We start from the raw sequence: 19977 nt of genomic DNA, 5'->3' as shown, positions 1-19977 counted from the left end.
TAGAACATATATGTGTATGTTTAAACAGGGCATTGGTAGTATTCCCTCTTTGGATATCATAATTGTGCTCATATATTCTGCGTTTTAGGGTCCGCTCCGTCTTGCCCACATAATATGCAGGGCAGGAGTTGCACTTGGCCAAATAAACAACCCTTTGACTGTTGCAGTTGTAAAATCCTTTGGCTCTAATGGTCAAATTTTTTGCTTCCAAAAATACTTCCTCTGAATGTGCAATATATGAGCACTGAGCACAAGATCCGCATTTGTAAGTGCCTTTTCTGGACCTATAGGAGTGGGTTTGGAAGGGCGTTTTTTCTAATATATTTTTAATACTACTACCCTTACGAAAAACTGCCTTCATTTCCTTGCCCTGCAAATTGGCCAGGTCGGTGATCTCTGTGAAGGTTTCCCATTCTCTTTTGATTATATCTCTTATTCTACTAGAGTTGGCACTGTACTGTGTAATGAAGGCTTGATTATATTCCAACTGTGATGTCGGAGGAGTAGATACTTCCTCCCCATGTTGTAATCCCAAAATAGGTCTAAACCTGCCTGTTCTTTCATTTCTAACCTGTTCGTATATATTCTGCATCATGTCTTTGGGGTACCCTCTATCTAAAAATAAAAGTCTGAGGTTCTCACACTCTTTCAAAAACTGCTCATCATCAGATGTCATTCTGGAAATTCTGACATACTGGCCTTTAACAATCCCTTTCTTTTGGTATACTGGATGCGCACTATCATAGTGTATATAACTATTGGAAAACGTAGGTTTCCTGTACACTGATGATTGAAACTGATGTTCACTGTTGATAGTGAGCTCAACATCCAGATATTCCACCCTTTCCGTGGTAACTTGATATGTGAAAGTAAGGAAATTGGTAGTGCCAGCTAAATATTCCATAAAGTCCGTAAGTAAACTGTCAGATCTTTGGGTTTACCCCTTACCCAACCGACACCTGCATTATCGGCAGCTGAACCATTGGGTTCTTTGGACACTGAAAGTAGTAATTTTTGCCCTAGAACGCCAGCTGGGTCATCTAACTCTGTTAATTCCATTGTGGTTAACAATCGTAACCGATTGAAGACAAGTAATTACAATTTTGGGACAGAGAAGAATATGCCACAAGCTGATTCACAAATACATCACAAACCACTATCGGAGTCAATTAAAGAATTTGAGATTAAATTATTCAAGTTGAAACGTATACAATTGGATAATGGATATTTAGAGCGAAATATTGAACTGCGGCTTGTACCTAAAGGCCTTCGGGTCTGGCGGTACCCGAATGGTTGTCACAATAACACTGAAATGATCAAAGAACTGCACGGCATTTTTGATGCCACAGGCATACAGATTATGCAAGTTATGGTTAAACACAACAATCACAGGATAGAAAATTTATTGAGTGAGTTGGATGGTATTCATGACAAAATTACGCACGACTTGTTGTTCGATCAATACTTTACCAATTATGTTAATACAGTGAAGGATATAGAAAAGAACTGTGACATATTATATCACAAAAAGTTCGATAAGTTGCAGCGTGACATTTTGGCATATAAGAATGGCAAGGTGTATCCACTGGAGACCAACAGTAACCATCGCATTTCCTCAACAGACGAATCAACCAATCAAGAGGAAGAAGTACAGGATGGGGCGGCTACGGAAACTCCAACAGGTTCTTATAGTGCCGCTGTGCGTGGTGCAGACCCTTTAGGAGAAGCTCCAAGGAGGTCGGAGAGAATAAGACAGCAGGGGCCTGTTTATGGAAGCGAAAAATATCGAATGGGTCCAAAGTCAAGGATGGACTATCGGTGGGGAGAACAACAGGGCGATTGGCAGAGGACAGCAAGAAGGTAAATAAAAAAATATTTTGGATACACGACAATTCTATTTGTGACAAAGACTGTGTTGTGTGTTTGAGTAGTGGGGCAAAAAAACTTTCGGGACGTATACAGTCAAGTTGCTCTATTACTCCTATTAGAAACAACTTATTTTATGATTCTGAGAATGTGTTAGACATTGAAATCAGTGTGTTCAAGGATGCGATTTAAGCATTTATAATGTGGACGCAAATTTGTATTTTGAATCTTCTCGCGACGACTATTCAAAAAAATGCGGTATTGATGATGAGACTGTTTTGTGTTCTACTACGGGAGATAAAGGCAGTTTTAATTCAAATGTAACAGTCAATGTTATGAGGGATAATTGTGACCATATGGTTTACAATATGGACAATTGTGAAACCAATGACAATTTGTTTAGCATATATGGTGATTTAAACAGTCTGTTAGATGGTGTTATTGCTGACCGAATGTCCGCTAACATTTATGATACTAATTTAATGCAGACGAGTTTGCATCAAGTAACAGATGCATCGAATTTTGTATATGCTGATTCTGAATGTACAATGTATAATACTACTTATGAACAACCAATAGTAGGGAATTGTTGTAACAATAAGGATTTGAATTTGTCTATATTACAATATACGACAGACGGTTTGAATATTAACGCTGTCGATGATTTAAGTAAGAAAAATGTATTCGGTATTAATGAGGGTGACAATATTTTTCACAACACCGTACAAGAAGACGACTATAATTCAGTAGGAAATAATTTGGTAGATGATATATACCTTGACACTGACGATAGAATTTTGATGCAAATGACTACATACGAAGACATTGAGAACTTAAATGAAATACAATTAGAATTAAATAGTAAGTTTAATGAAAATAATGAGCAACAAGTTATGCATACAATTGCGTTAGATAACAATGAGCAACATATTAATGACGAAGTAAATTCTGATGTAAGGAATGGTAGTGAATTCATTGAAGGAAGGAATGATGACAATATTGATTTAATTAATATTTATGAGCATGAAGGAAGTGCCTGTTCCTGTCAGAGTGAACGGTTGGATGAACCTACTACCTCCTTGTCTAACCCTATAATTATATTTAACACTTCTGAAGATTTCAAGTTATTTAATTATTCAAGTTCTGAGTTTAATGTACATCATGTGGACATATTATCTAAAGGTTTCAATTTTGTACCTTGTAGAAGAGGGAATGTGGCGGAGACACTTAAGGATTTGAAATTATTTACGCGTAAACTTAATTTGTTAGCATATTTTGGGTTTGAAAAGTCTGAGGAATACAGTGTTAGATCTGCAAAATTACAAAAACCCAGTTATTTTATTCCACCATACAATAATTTGGTGCATATTTTTGAAAATTTGTGTGAACAGGAAATAAGGCAACTATATAAAACCAGTAATGTCACACATTACAACAATTTAGGGAAAGAAAACATTGAAAGTATTGAATACATATGTAGTAACAAAAATATACGTGTGATGAAGCCCGATAAGGGTAATGGAGCCGTAATAACAGATAAAACTGATTATGATAATGAAATGTTAATTATGTTGTCTAAAGACAATTATGTAGAAGTAAGCATTAACGAGATCCATTTAGCATATCACAAAATTGATTTGACCCTTGATGATATGTTATTTCAGGGACAAATAAATGAGGAAGAATACTTCTTCATGATAAACAAACATCCTGTGATCAGTGGGATTTTTGGTATCCCAAAAGTACACAAGGGCCTCGATAATGTCCGTTTTAGACCAATAGTTGATGGTAAGAGGAGTAAAGTGTCTTTTATTAGCCAATACCTAGACTCAAAATTGAAAAATGGTTTAAAAAGGTTTCCTTATATATCTAAGGACTCTTGGCACTTTTTGGATAAAATTAGAAACTATAGAATTTTGGATAAATTTATGTTTTTGACAATTGATGTGGTGAATTTATTTAGTGTTATTCCACACGAAATAGGTCTTGAATGGCTGGAAGAACAATTGTTGGTCACAGGAGTTTATGATCAAGATCAAATAAATCTGTATGTGAGGCTAATGGAACTGGTGCTAAATAACAATTTCATATTTTTTGAAGGACACAAATTTCGTCAAAAAACTGGAGTGGCAATGGGGGCAGCATGTGCCCCCATTTACGCCAACGACATCATGGCGTATTGGGAGAATAGGTATGTTTTCAACAGTGAATTTAGGTCATCTATTAAGGTATATACTCGTTTTTTGGACGACATTTTTATTATATGGCAAGGTGACAAGGAAGATATAGAGAAATTTATATCGTATATCAACCAAACAGTTTGGTTCCTGAATTTTACTTATGAAATTGGTGAAGAAGAGATCAGTTATTTGGATGTGAATCTAGCTTACAACAAAGATAAGAAATACATTTCATCTAAAATATTTAGAAAATCAACATTTTCAAATTCTTATCTGCATTACGACAGTTGGCACCCGGAACATCAGAAAAAATCAATAGTTAAAGGTCAATTAATAAGGGCAGCACGTATGGTTAGTGAAGAGGCTGAATTTTTAAAAGAAATTGATTTCATGATCAAATTATTTATGAATAGGGGTTATCCTTCATCACTTTGTGAAGAGATAAAAAAGGAAATATTAACTAAAAGAATCAATGGATGTATTCAGCCGATTCTTAATAGTTCGTATTCAGTTATTAATAATTCTAATTCAACAAGTTACGACCTACAGGAAGAACATACCCTATACGTAGTCACATACAATGCAGATACAGATGGTATTATTAAAATTATAAAAAAGAATTGGAGATCATTTACTAAGCTTAAGGAATTTCAGGGTTTTACACTTAGAAAGCCAAAATTTATATTTCGTAAGGATAGAGCCTTAAAACAAGTTTTTGAAAGATCTGCATGTCAATTGGATAACAATACCAATAAATTGAGAGGTAACAATAAATGTGGGAGATGTTCTACTTGTAATTTTGTAATGAAAACTGGGGGTAAAATTACAGTTAATAACACTAATATACTGATTAGGGGTAGATTTAATTGTCATTCAACAAATGTAGTTTATTTAGCTAAATGTGAATTATGTATGGCATTCTATGTGGGCAAGACATGTAGAAAATTCAGGGACAGAATAAAAGAACATGTCCTTGATATACAATATCAAAAGCCCACGAATGCCTTAGCTAGACACATTATAGCACATAAAGCTCATAAATTTTCTTTTTGTATAATAGAACAATTAGTACAAGATCAACAAGGTAGGTTAACTGGGTATCATCTTGATGTTTGTGAGCTTAAATGGCAATTAATATTAAATGCACATTTTTATCCAGGCCTCAACTTATTTATATCTATTAAACCTTATTTGAGGCTAAAAAATATTATGGGTTGATCCTGTATAGTTGTGCCATTTGAGCATGACCAGTACGTTGTGTTTTTAATTGTACATAATGGTCAATATGGTTTCTATTCACAAAATGATTTAAGTATTTTACTTATAGAGTATCATGTACATATATTACAATGGGATTTTAACTATGTTACATCAAGTAAACACTTTTTGTATTATATTGTATATCCTACATTTTATATGAATTGTGCTTAATTATAAACAGGGGTCATTTTTAGTGTAGGCATATTGATGTAAAGTGTTTGACATTTTGTATTTTTTATGTATTTTGTATATTTTTTTTATATATATATATATATGTTGTTTACATTTTTTATTTTTTCCTTTTTCTTTTCCTTTTCTTTTTTCTTTAGTTTACACGGAGTTTAACAGCCAAGTGTAACCAATTAACTAATTTACTAATTGATTAATGAAAGTATGTATATATTGTGTTAGCTCTAACACTCTGAAGAAGTCTACAGGACGAAACCTAGGTCAGTGTTGGAGTTGTTGTTGTGCCTACTGTAACAATAAACCTTTTGGTGTAACTTCGTGTCCTCGTGGAGTGGTATATAAACTGTCAGATCTTGTCCAGAAGATACAAATGTCGTCTAGGAACCTGTAATATGCCGCCCAATATTGACTAAAGGGGCTATTAAGCACATATTTATTTTCCCAAATGGACAAAATTATGTCCGCGTAGGTAGGGGCACAGTTAGCTCCCATCGCTACCCCTGAGGTCTGTTTATAAAACTCCCCTGAAAAATAAATGAAATTGTTATGCAACACCAATTCCATAAGCTGCAAAATAACAAAATTTTCATTGTTATTAGATAAGGAATTGGCTGCTAGTGCTTCCTCTAACCATAATAACCCGATGTCATGTGGAATAACAGAAAAAAGGTCCACTATGTCAATGGTCAAGAACTTGAGATTAGAACTCCAAAGTTCAGGCGTAACCTGCCTTAAAAATTCCCATGAGTCTTTCAACATGTGGGTAGATTTCGGCCATAGTCTTTTCAATTTGAAATCCAAGTATTTAGAAAGTGGGGAAATTTTGGATCCTTGTGCCGCCACTATAGGCCTCATAGGTGGATCCTCTATATTTTTGTGTACTTTAGGGACACCAAATATAGAGGGCACCCTAGGTTGAGGATTGTCCAGGAAAACATAGGTGTTATAATCAATAGCCTCCTGGTCCAATAGATCTTTGATGACCAAATGTAATCTCTGGTATGCTATGTGGATTTCATTGAGAGAAACTGGACTGTACCTAGCTTCATTTTTTAATATGGCATTCATTTTGCCTTCGTATATGAGCTGGTCCATGATTACTGTTCCTCCCCCTTTGTCAGGTTCCATTACTCGAATGTTAACATTTTGTTGTAAAGCATATAGTAGCTGTTGTTCAGGGATGGTTAAGTTGGAAGTGTACCCGCCCCTTCTGCAATGGTTCCTGATCTGTTGTTCTATCCTATACTCTAAGTTTTTTAATTGGGGGTGTAGAGGTGGATTGTATAAACTGCTTCTATGTAATCCAGCACTTAGATGAGACTCTCCTGGGCCCAGCAGGTGTACTAGGTTCAATTTCCTGATAAATAGCTTAGTGTCAATGATAACTTGAGTTATAACACTACTCCTGTTAGGTACATATTTAAAGCCTTTAGTAAAAAGTGTAAAGTATGTGTCATTGATACTAAGTGAACTATAATTGTATATAGTGTATCCTCCTAGTTGACAAAGTGGCCCTTCACGGTTACACAAATCTGGGCTGAGTTCAGCATGGCTTATTCCCAAAACTGAACCTGTCCGGGATGTGGATTCCTGTTGTTCCTCATCTTCTCCCTCTGTGGGTGGCCCTGGGGGGAAAAAGACTGTTCATAATGTGTTTTTCTTTGATTCCTGATTCTTTCTGATCGCCTAGGGAGTGGTTCTAATCCCTGCTCCTGACGTATCTCTTGTTCATTGTTAAAAGATGTTTCCCCTATGTCTAACACTGGTCGTGTAATATAATTTCTTCTATCAACACTAGAAGGTGGTATAGGATAGGGACAGCCTTCCTCGTATTCCCTCAAATCCCTTTGCAATATTTTATTTATTTAAATTTGTTGACCGGGAGTGTCCGACTGGACGTGGTTCCATTTTCAGCGGAGGCCCAGGGAGAAAAGCTCCACAGTAAAATAAACAGACAGTAGTTACATTGGATTACATAGTGATTAACAATTTAACATAGAAATTACTTACAACATATTTACAGATGAAGAACATAGTACATCAGTAGACAACTAGAATCTTTATCTGTGAAGTACATAACAGGCATTAACAAATGTAACAATGAGAAGTTCCTGCTGTATAATAAGTACTAGGCTTATGAGCATCTGAGCTTGCTATCATCAAGGTAGTTAGTGGAGGTGAAAGAAAGGTAGTAGTTGGATGGGGTGGATGACATTAGAGTGGGAGTTGCAAGGGCATAGCCAGCATGTTTTTAGGTGCGCTTTTAATAAAGTTTTGAAGTTGGTGCATGATGGTATGGAGGTAATTGTGGGTGGGAGTGAGTTCCATAATTTGGCTATGGCGCAAGAGAATAGTGTTTCACCAGCAGAGTTATTGGCTTTAGTGATCTGCAAGTGATTTTTGTTGCTGGATCTTAGTGGTCTGGTGGTGCGATAGGGTTGGAGTAGATTCTGGAGGGATGGGACATTTAGTGGATGGTTTACTAGTTTGTGGGCGAGTGAGAGTTGATACCACTGAAGGAGGTGAGGGAGTTCAAGCCAGCCCAGTTCAGCAAGTGAGAGACAGTGGTGACTACGGTAGGATGCCCCTGTGGCTAATTTGGCGATTTTGTTGTAGCAGGTCTCTAGCTTGTTTAGATCACATTGCCTTAGGTTGGTATATACTGGAGAGGCATAAAGTAGGGTGGAGATAAGGTGGGAATTTGCTACTGAAATCTTTGCTGCTTTGGTGAGAAATTGTTTATTTCTGTATAATGCTCCTAGTTTTTGTGGACTTTTTATGGTCATGGATATGTGAATGTCAAATTTTAGTTTATTGTCTATTTCCACTCCTAGCAATTTGGTGTGTTCAGTTGGGTATATAGTGGTGTTGTCTTTTGCTGTGATGTTAAAGTGAGAGTTGTTTTGAGTATGTTTGGTGGGTTGGAAGATGAGTAGTTTAGTTTTGTTTGGGTTGAGTATTAATTGGGCATCGGATAACCATGTTTCTAGAGAGGAAAAGGCTTCCTGTGTGACTTTTTGCAGTTTGGGTAGGGACTGGGCTGAGCAGATGATGGTTGAATCATCTGCGTATTGAATGAGTGTGCCATGTTTGGTGGCAGAGGCTAGATTACTGGTGTAAACAGAGAAAAGTAGGGGTCCAAGGATGGATCCTTGGGGAACCCCTATGGAGACAGGTGGTTGGGGAGATATGTCATTCTGCCACACAACGGATTGTTGGCGGTCAGACAGGTAACTCTGAAATCAGTTGGTGACTGATTGTGAGAAGGATAGGTTATTGAGGACAGAGATAAGTTGTCTGTGTGGGACCATGTCAAATGCTTTAGATAGGTCTAGGAAAGTAGCAGAGGAGAGATAGCCATTGTTTTTATGCTGAATGATAGTGTTAGTAAAGGAGAGTAAGGCAGTGGTGGTGCTATGGTTTGGTCGGAAACCATGCTGAGTACTGGAAAGGAGGTTGTTAGTAAGGAGGTAGTGTGAGACCTGAGAGTGTATGCATCTCTCTAGTATTTTGGAGAGTGGAGAGAGAATAGCTATGGGGCGGTAATTGGTTAGTTCTGCAGAGGGTCCGCCTTTGTGGAGGGGAATTATATGTGAGACTTTCCACAATGTGGGAACGTAACTTTCTGACAGAGATCGGTTAATCAAGATGGATACTGGGTAGGCCAGAGCATCAGCTGCGATTTGTAGGTATTCACTTTGGAGGTTGTCTGCTGCTAATTTGGTGGGTTTAAGTTTAGTTAAGAGTTTTTTTATGTTGGAGGTAGGTACAGGAGAAAAAGAGAAGGCAATGGGAAGATTACTAGTTGAAGGTGTGGGTTGGAGGGGAGGGGGGTTGTGTTGTTTAGCTAGTGATAGTATGGTTTGGGTGAAGTGTGTGTTGAATGAGGTAGCAATATTTTCTGAGGAGTGAGGGATGTTAGGAGGAGGGGTACTGACTTTACCTGGGTAGAGGATGGAGTTTATGGAGGACCAGAATTGTTTGGGGCTGTGTTGTGAGGAGTCTAGGGCAGACTGGTAGTATTGGAATTTGTCCCGTTTTATTAGCTTTTTGACTCTATTGCGTAGTTCTAGGAATTTCTGTCTAGCTGCGGGGGTTTTGGTTTTGCGCCAGTGCTCCCAGGCTTTATCCCTGTTTTTCATTTCTGACTTAGTGGTTTTCTGTAGCCATGGGGAGGGTTCTGGAAAATCTTATGGGGGCATGGTAATTAAGGATGTTCAGGAAGGTAGTATTAAAAAATTCAACTGCGTCATCTAGACTGAGGTACTTTACAGCATGCCAGTTACATTCTTTGAGGGATGAGATGAATGTGAGTGGGTTAAAGTTTATTTTTTTACGTATTTGACAATAGATGACAGGTTTAGCTTGGTACAGGTATTTTTTGAGTAGGAATGTTGGGGAGTGATCACTGAGGCTATCTGATAAGCAGCCTGTTATATATGACTGGGGGTTCTTACTGACTAGTATCCAATCCAGGGCAGTGTGCTTGCTGGAGTTTTTATTTATCCTTGTTGGTGACTGGACTAGTTGGGTGAAGCCATGAAGGTGTACATGATGGGTTGGATTGTTGCCAGAACAGGATTGCCAGTCAATATTGAAATCACCTAAGATGATAGTTTCTTGGGGGAGATGGTGGGTAGACCAGCTGAGGAGGTTTTCTAGTGGAGGGATGTTTTGGCCAGGTGGGAAGTAGCATCCAATTATGTTGATGGTTTTGTTTTGGTTAATTTTGAGGTTGGTATATATTATTTCTTCATTGCCTATTTGTGTTGCTGATGATTTTAAGATCTGGATGTTTAGATGCTGTTTAAATATTATAGCTACACCACCTCCTTTTTTGTTTAGCCGGTCTACTCTTAGTATGCCGTAACCTGTAGGGAGTATTTGCTCACTGGTAATGTGAGGTTTTAGCCAGGTTTCTGTCAGGATGACTATATCTGGGGAGTATAAGTCTATGGTGGCATGGAGTTCATGGACTTTGTTGGATATACTTCTAATATTTAGGCTTAGTAGAAGGAAGTCACTTGGCTTTCTATTGGCTATTCTAAAAAGCAGAAAACTGCTTTGCAAGTAAGGCGGATTTGCTGTCATTTCAAATCAGTACTGCAAATGACAATTTCATCACTTGTCTAAGTCCATCCATCTGCAACCCCTCTTTCCTATTTTTGCACATGAGGACAGGGTGACACCTCACCAGTGAAAATCATCTAGAGCCCAGGTTTACACTACTAGGTGGGCTAGCCCAACCATGGTGCTCTTCCACACTACACACTCGCACCTGTATGCCAACTCACACCTATGGCCAATTTAGAGTGTCCAATCAACCTAGTGCATGCCTTTGGAATGAGGAAAAAAAAAAACGGAGCACCCAGAGGAAACTCACATGAATCACAGGGAGGACATACAGACTCCACTTGAGAATCAAACCAGGAAACCTCTTGCTGTGAGGTGACAACGCTATCCACTGTGCCACTGTGTTTGGCATATTTCCTGATGACATTCTTGTCCAACTGCTATACCATTCATGGCTTCCTGTAAAGCAAGAAGGTAAGGCATGCTTTTCAGATAACTCAGTCAGTTTATATCTTGCACCATTGTGCAAAACTTTAAAGAAAGAGAATTATTTCTGTACCACTGCAACTAGTACATTAAGTTCTACCTATAATACACAGTACTGCACATCCTTAATTATCAGCAAGATTACACTGCTTTCATGAAAACAAAAAATAAATAAATGCTCTCTCTCGCTCTCTCTCTCTCTCTCTATATATATATATATATATATATATATACTTATATATTGATGAGTGGATGGGAAATGGGAAATACACCTCGGGGATCACTTAAATAACTTTCTTGGGTGGCGTAAGCCAGGGAACCTTGTAGGCTAAGCTTACTTAGGCCCTTGGGCCGATACCCTACACACACAAACACACATATCCGAAGAGTGGTACTGCTACAATATTTTCACTGTTAACATCTCTTTTTAAACATATTATAGGACATAACATTTGAAACACCAAATTTATTACGTCATACAGTTCAGCATATTAGACTTGTTATATCCAGTTATGATATTTTGAATTATCTGTATCTCCACTGGCTTTCTAACAAATATATCATTCAACATTATGACAGTAAATCATAAGAAAAAAAGCCTCTGCCTCTCAATGACTCAAAGTCATTGCTTAGGTAAGGTAGCCATTTGCCTATAAAACTGATCTGCATGAATAACAAGTAATATCCCCTTTCCGTATCTCTAAGCTCTATTTTTCTAGTTGATATCAGCTACATTTTAGTTCTGCAAACCTGTAAAAGCTCTAATTTTGCAGCTACATTGAACTACTTCTGTGTGCTAAATGTACTCCTCATTTGTCAGTCTGACAGTTAATAAAAGCAGTTGCTTTGAAAATTCTAAAGCTCTCTTGGGTATGGGTCTATTATAAAAAAATATGCTGAACCAAAATTCAAGGAGATCTGGAAATGACCTTTATATTTGTACTGTCACTTTGGGCAGCATAACAGAAGTTCCCCTAACAAGTTCACCACATTAAAAAGTGTGAACACTTGCAGACGATTGAATATCATCAAAATGTTCTGTAAAACAACGATTTTTGTAGGATGTTTGCCTTCCTGACTCCCGGAGATATACATACTAACTCCCAGATGGTTAACCATTAGAGAAAGTGGAATTTTCTGAGGTACCACAATTTCATACTTAGTATGTAATTAAACAAAACTGTCTATTAGTGAGTGACCCACTGTGTTAACGGTGAAAATGTAAGATGATTTTTTCTTGATCTCAACAGTTAAACTTGCATAAATCTCCAATCTGTATTTCTCATGTTGATTATCTACACAGGCATTTGTTTCTCTTACTTCACTTGCTCATCTGTTCTGAAATGGGACACAACTTACCAGCACAGAAGATGTAGTGCTCTAACAATAACTCACTTACCTTTTTATCTATTCTGCGTGGATTTTACTGTATTAATATTGGTCTCAGCTGCTTATACAATGATTACTGCCAAATGGCATAGCAGTACAAAAACTCTGCAAATTTATATCTGCTTTATATGGGGTGTCAGAAGGCATATGTCTAAAAAACCTCAACAGCATATTTTAGTCTGTGATTTCAACTTACAATTACTACTTCTGGTACTGCACTTTTATTAATAGAATACTTTTAAGTTAAGTATTTACTTGAGGTTCTACAATGAGGCTTTTCTCCTCAGAGCTCTCTTATAAATATGCCTGCCAAGCTAGGCATACCTGGTGCATAAAATCTCAAATGACAGAAAAACAGACAGTTATAGAAGGACAGGTGACCTTCCCAATTCTAAAGGCCAGTAGTCACCTGTTCAGGTGAGTGACCACTTGCTAAACTACACACACAACACACGGTACTTGAATACGAAATACCTTTGACGCAGCCAGTTCCTGAGAAAGCTCTTGTATTCTTTGTTGTTGCTGGACCAGCAGCTCTTGAACTGAAGATAACGTTGACTGCAACTGTGTCACTAAAAGCACAGAAATAAGCTGAGTGTTACTTATGCACCTCATTAACAACAACTACACCAAACCATCAGTGAATTATTTTTAGAATCTACATCCACCAAGACAAACTGGCTAACCTGCAGAGTCAAACGAGAACATTTGGTTCTTGGCCATTATGATATGCTTTTCCATATACAAAAAAAGATACTGGAATTCATGGCAATAGCTGATTACACCAACTATTCAGCATTCCTTATACATATAATCATAAAGATAACTAATCACATACTTTCCTAAACATTTTGTTACTTTCCATCTTCCTTATCCAATATGGTAAATTCTTCCACTCACAGGTTACCATGGCATCAGTCTGTATCATGTTTTCTTTACTACCTTTCCCTGGACATTTAAGTTACTGTCTAGTCACATGCAATCAACTAGCCCATTCATTACTCACAAAAATCCTTAAAATTTCCTTTTCATACCTAGAAGATGTCCTCACTGACTTTCAATAAACTAACAAAATAATTTTAAGATTCTTCAGTTGCATTTCCTTAGGTTCATTGTTACAACGAAGCATAAATTAAGTTACTTTACTGTTGCCTTCCATGATTTCTTTATCCTTTTAAAGCTTGGAGATTACACAAATGAAGCAAAGATAAGCTGTGCAAATGGGTTATACACATTTTAATCTGATATCATTATTAATTACTAACACCGTGTTACCTGTATTAGTTCTGAAAGTTATGTGCACAATATAGACTTCTCATCTTCTTTTTGTAGATGATTTAAAATCTTTCTCAGATGATATAAGAATGTCATTTGGTCTTGATAAATGTACAAAAGCAACATTTAAAGCAGGAAAGCTGCAGCACCAAGAAAATATAAGTCTGGGACAGGAATGTGATATAAAAGAACATAAGCAGGAGGGAGTGTATAAATATTTAAGAAATGATGAAGGATCAACAATAAAACATGAACAAGTGAGAACAAAACTCATTAAAGCCTGTTTTAGAAGGCAAAACAGCCCTGACATCTAGAACAAAATTCCAAGCTATAAATCAATTTGCTCTTCCTGTTCTAACTTACAGTTTTAAGGTGGTTGATGGCCCAAAAGGTACTGGATCAGTTGGACAGGAAAACAAGAGGAAAATGCTTCACACTTATCAAATAATGTATACAAATCAGTATCAAGATTATATATTCCTTGTTCTGAAGGAGGCATGGGCCTCCTCAAAATTGACTACATGTATCGATCTGCAATTGCAGGACTGAATATATATCTGCTGATCTCACAAAATCCAAACATAGTGGAAATTTGAAAACACGAGCAGAATGAGCTAACATGACTTCTCTCTTTAGTTTAGCACAAGCATATCGGTGTCAAGCGGGAATGGAAAACAAACTAGAAGTAGATAAAAAATTAGGCAGTAACTGAATCTGCCAAAAAAAACAAAAGAAAGAATATAATGTGACAGATCAGATGAGAGAACAAGAGAACCTGGTTGAAGGTAGGAGGAAGCAAACTGTCAAACAGAACCTGGCTTATCCTGGAAAGCAGGTTTCTGGGAGGCAGGAGTCTGAGTAGACTTAGCAGGAGGCAAACAACTAGAGCCCTTATTGCCCTTGGGCTAGGGTGAGATTGCCTAGAAACAAAAGCAGACTTACAGTGATAATTCCTCTGAAATTTGGGAGTAGGAGAGACAAAAATATGTTTCAGCTCCTGGAAGGCTTTAGCCTTGTCCTGTACAGACTTGAAAAGTTCAGCAGCAGCAGACCCAAAAAATGTTTTATTACCCAAAGGAGCATCCAAAGCTTTTACTTTAATATCACCAGACAAAGCCAAGAATAATGCCTCATAACTGAAATAAAGGCAGCAGCCATGGAAAAGGCATCATAGCTGCATTTGATTGAGTGGCTGGCAAATTGAGAAGCAGAGCCCAGCAGAGGAAGGGCTGAATCCTTCCAGAGTCAGGTCAAAAACTACCTTAGAAACCTGAGAAAGGAGGACCAGAACATACCCGGTCATACAAGTCTGGTAGTTGATGGCTTTAAAGGATAAAGTGGCAGAAAATGATACATTTTTGCTCAGCCTTTCCATAGCCTACTATCCTTAACAGAAGGCAACAGCTTAGTAGAGGGCAATAACATGGATTGTTTATCAGAAGAGAGTGACACTACAGAAGGTTCAGCAGAAGGGCGTTTATAAAGAAATTTGCACTCTTCAGGTACTTTACAGAATTGATTTGGCTTCTTAGGTGCAGAGGTCTGAGAGTCATGTGCTACTGACATTGCTGAGAAAGTATCCAGATGTGTAGCTAGAAGAGGAGGAACAGCAGATGGCTTAGGAGACTCCGTCCGTATAAGATTATAATATCACTTCTGAATCTTGAGAACAATCCCACTTAAAATAATCCATCATATGATCAATATTATGCCCAAAGGAGAGTTCCTCTGGGGGAAATCTGGACTTATGAGTCCTCCTCCTCTGAACCGTAGTCCGAGGGGGAAAGGTTCTTCCTCTGAGTCCAGGTCATCATATGAAGAATCCAATTCCCTAGGCCTCTTGAATGTAGTGGAAGACCAGGTAGGAGCACATCCAGAGACCCCTTGAGAAGACTTCATGGCCATCAAAGCATTAAACAGACCCTGAGTGAAATCCTGCCATTCATGTTGGGGATTCTTAACAACAGGGGAGATCTGCTTTATTTTTTGTTGTTTCTCCTGCAGGACGTCCAGACGAATTACCCTTGGAGGATCAGATCCCTAGCAAAACTCAATAATGGTTGTAGGAATCTCTTCCGTTATTGATATCCAAGGAATCCTCCTTGGTCCTCCGGATATAATTAGCCGAGGTTCCCTCACAGCATCAGGTACAGACGTTTGAAAAGCTTCCAAGGACGTCAAGAGAAACTGGATCTATGCTGGCCTCTGATGGGGTCACAGTAGAGGAATCTGAAACAACCACTGGATGGTCCTCTGGGCTTTCACCAGCCTTGAGAGAGACATCTTGAAGAGGCTGTACCATAGCTGAATCAGACCTAACTTTTTTGGCCTTCTTCTTGTCAGACAGCTGGCACTCGAGACAGGAAGATTCTGCCATAGCACCTTGAGCCAGCAACTTAAGACTTTGGTTCTCCAGGTAGATGGACAAGGAGGAGAGATGACTACAAAGGGTCTTAGCCACAAATGCCTGGCAGAAAGAGCACTGAATATGGCTGTGAGAAGCACCCAAACAGAAAAGAGACTGGTTGCAAAATTCTTTATAGGGAATCTGCCTTCCTGACATTTTCCCTTTCTGGATGACATGAACTCAGTAACCACAAAAATAGAGAGAAAAAAAAAACCCTGACAGGGCACTTATCTGTAAACATGGCATGATAATTTGCACAGTAGAAGGACATTCAGACTGATGTTTAACAATGGCGTTAGGACCGGCGGCAAATAAGTTCTGACTATATGTGTCTGTATGTTACCTTTATGCCTTTCCAGGCAGCATACATGTAACGTAAAGTGTCTATAAGAACTAAAAGCTTTGCTATACTGGCCAGTGACTGGACTATACTTGGCAGGATATCCCTTATGTATAGTATACTACAACAGGGTTATGGAAGGACATCTTTCTGTAGAATGCCTGCAGGAAACAGAGAACAAAGAATGTGCCCTCAGTTTAGCAGAAAATGATCTAAGGAAATAGTTGCTTGATTTAGTATAGATGGACAGACATATAAAGATCAATGAAAGAAATAGATTACAGAAAGTCAATAAGATCCAAAATATTAGAAGTAGGACAAAAGAAATGCACACATCTGCTGACTTCACCACATCCAAACATAGTGAAAAGTTTTAAAGCATGAGAAAAACATGTCTAAGATGAATTCCCTGCTTAATTTAGCAGAAGCATATCGGTGTCAAAGGGGAATGGAAATCCAACCAGAAGTAGACAAAAATCGGGCAGCAACTGAATGTGCCAAAAAACAAAAGAAAGAATATTAAGGAGAAGGATCAGATGAGAAGGCAAGAAATATGGAAAAGGCATAAATATAGTTGCAAGTACAGAGAACTCCTGGAACAGTCTCATGTTGATCAGGATCTGATGCAGGAATAGTTAAGGAGAGGTGAATTTAAATTAAAAGGGTTCTTTTGCCAGACAACCGGTGGCCCAGGATAGCGGACTACATACACATTGGTTTACAGAGTCCACTGAATATGTCAGAAAAGTAGACAAGTGTAGGCTCTGTAAACCAGAATTGGAAACAGTTGCACATCTTGTTGCTGGGTGTGACACCGTAATGGCAGAGAGCCTGTATCCCAAAAGGCATAATAATGTGGCAAGACTGTTGCATTGTGGATTGTGCAAATATTACAATACTGAAGTAGCTGAGAAGCTTTGGAAAATGTCAGCCACAAAACATTATTGAGAAAGATGAAGTTTATATCACATGAGATTACCCATTACCAACAATTCAAAAATGAAACGGGAGATAACTGAATATAGTAGTCCATGAAAGGGAGACAAAAGTAGCATTGATCATTGAAATTTCTACACCTTGTCATTACAGTGTCTTATGCACAGAGAGATACAAAGTTATAAAATCCCAGGATTTGCAGGTAGAAACAAAGGCAATGTGGAAGAAAGACACCAGACAGTTTCAATAGTAGTAGCAGGAGCAATGGATCTCAAAAAAAAAAAAAAACTTAGAGACTTATTTAGATATGCTACCAATACATGTAAATCCATAAGACTTGCACAGCAGGAGTCAATTCTGGGCACATTGTAGGTGCTGTGAAGAGTACTTTTGGCTAATGTTAAAGACTGAAACAATACTAATTTCACAAAGTTTAATCAAACTTTGATTTTGGAATGGGGTCCATTCCTGTCATGGTATTAGACACCCAAAGTACTTGGAGAAATTAAACTGGCAGCTATAACATAAACACAATATTTTTTCTTCCTAGAGTGTTATTTCCCTCAGTATATAATGACTCACTGTAGCTCTACATATAAATAAAGCAGGCCTTAGGAGTTTTTCCTCTTCGATATACTTTTAAACTATGCAGCTTTTTCAGTGCACAGCATACTGGGTCGGGATGAACTCTTGTAGTACTTTCTTTGAGAATCGACCTCATTATCTGTTGCACATCAGCTACAATCATGTTTTAAGGTATATGAACCAAAAAAAGGCCACAAAGCAAATGTCACCCTTCCCTCTTCTCCCCCAGTGTTGACTGAAGTCTAAGCAATCTCTGCAGATTCACAGGGAACTTCAAACATAAACCTGCTCAGTCTTTGTAGATTTACAGCTCTTCCTCTGTGTATAGTCAGAAGAGAAGAGCCTGGAAAGTTCACAGTAAATGCATATAAGACTAAACTATTAAAAACAAATGGTAGTAATAAAAGATTTAAAAATAAAGAATCTCTGTACGTCCTTATATGGTGATTTGTGACACTCGCACCTATATCAAGGGAGATATCTAATTGATTTTTTCACTCAGTAGCCTGTTTTGCCAGGGTGTTTTTGTGGTTGGTCCTAGATGCATTTATTGTGGGACCATTTTCCCTTTTGGTTTTGAGCTTACCTGGGACCCATACCAAATGCAATGGACATCAGCATTTTTAAAATCTGCATGTGCCAGACAACAGCTAGACTCTGCATTTATGCTCTACTGATAAGTTCAAAAAGAAGACAAAACGCATCATGTCTACAGTTAGTAGCATCAGGCTTTATTGGCCTGAATGTCTTACTTAGAGGGTCAAGATCGGTGAGATATAAATCGGTACAGTGACTTCCCCGGAGTCACTAACCATGGCCTTTAGAACTAGATGGGCTACTGAATATGCTTTCCTAATTTTGGCAGATACATAATGATCAAAGTATAATTTGTTGCCTGCCTCTGTCTCCTGGATTTTTAATTATGCTGTAATTTTTATGATGTGATCATTTATTTCATAATCCTAATTTATGCCCTTCTTTTGCCAAGTTTCATGATGCAACATTTACTGACATTAAAGCTATTACTACTGCATCTGGTCACCTGGTGTATATTCCTGTAAGCCACCTTACAGATTTCAGCATTATCTGCAACATTTTACCGAGGTAATTTTGTTACCCAGTTTACACTCAACAGCAAATCTGGCAATTCATATCCCATCTCCTAGTTTTATATCTGAGAAGTATTGGTGATCCCATTACAGAGCCCTGTGGGAGATAATCCTTGCCTGAATAGTCCGGTAGCTCTCTACCTTTATTTGTGTTCTGTTGCTTAACTTTCATTTTATCCACTAAATTATTTATTAAGAATTAATGTTATTGATCTGTCAGTTATTTTCTTATGTGGGACAGGGTCAAATGTCTTAGCACGATCAAAATAAGTACTACAATCTCTATATAAAGTAGTGCTATTATCGCTTTAGAAAATCTTGAATGTGTAGTGTATAACCTCCCCTTAACAAACCTGCACTAAGTAGGTCACTGGTGCTATTTTGAATAATCTTCAATATGACTCTCTCCATGATTTTACTGAAAATACTGGTCAGGCTGACGGATCTACAATTATTTGTATCTGATGTGAATTCACCTTCATGAACTGGTGACACTACTTCGTGTTGCCATATGCTTAGGACATGTCCGTACATTAACATTTTATTTAAAGTAATTAATAGAGGATTAGTCAGGTTTTCTTTAGTTATGTGGATGGAGGCACAAAGTATGTTGTCTGGTCCAATGGAACCTGATTTTTTTTTTTTTTTTAATTTTAGTTGGGTTAGGAATTGTCATGCCTATAGTTATATAGGATACGTCTCTTACAGCATTCTGGTTTATCGTTTTGCTTATTGTGAAATTTGCACAAAACTTTTCTGGAATCACATTTGCTATGTCCTGTGCCATGGTAACCAGTTCATTATTTATTGATAACGTACAAGATTTAAAGTTATAAAGGTTAAAAGGGAACACAGCAGATGTATGAGAAAAAACGCATTTCC

General features: G+C 37.7%; 1 protein-coding gene across 2 annotated transcripts in view; it reads right to left on the bottom strand.

Annotated features, from left to right (window-relative positions):
* The window catches only part of PEX14 (peroxisomal biogenesis factor 14), a 2179090-nt gene that overhangs the window by 244662 nt on the left and 1914451 nt on the right, over nt 1-19977 (bottom strand). For both annotated transcript variants that reach the window (XM_044063151.1, XM_044063152.1), the window contains one exon: nt 12918-13015. In XM_044063151.1, the coding sequence (XP_043919086.1) occupies nt 12918-13015 (98 nt within the window). The remainder of the gene's footprint in view (nt 1-12917; nt 13016-19977) is intronic.

The sequence above is a fragment of the Protopterus annectens genome, chromosome 2.part1, assembly GCF_019279795.1.
Source record: "Protopterus annectens isolate FY-2018-M chromosome 2.part1, PAN1.0, whole genome shotgun sequence".
NCBI classification, from domain to species: domain Eukaryota; kingdom Metazoa; phylum Chordata; order Ceratodontiformes; family Protopteridae; genus Protopterus; species Protopterus annectens.
The sequence above is the reverse complement of the archived record's forward strand: the minus strand, read 5'-3'. Positions and strand labels throughout refer to the sequence as shown.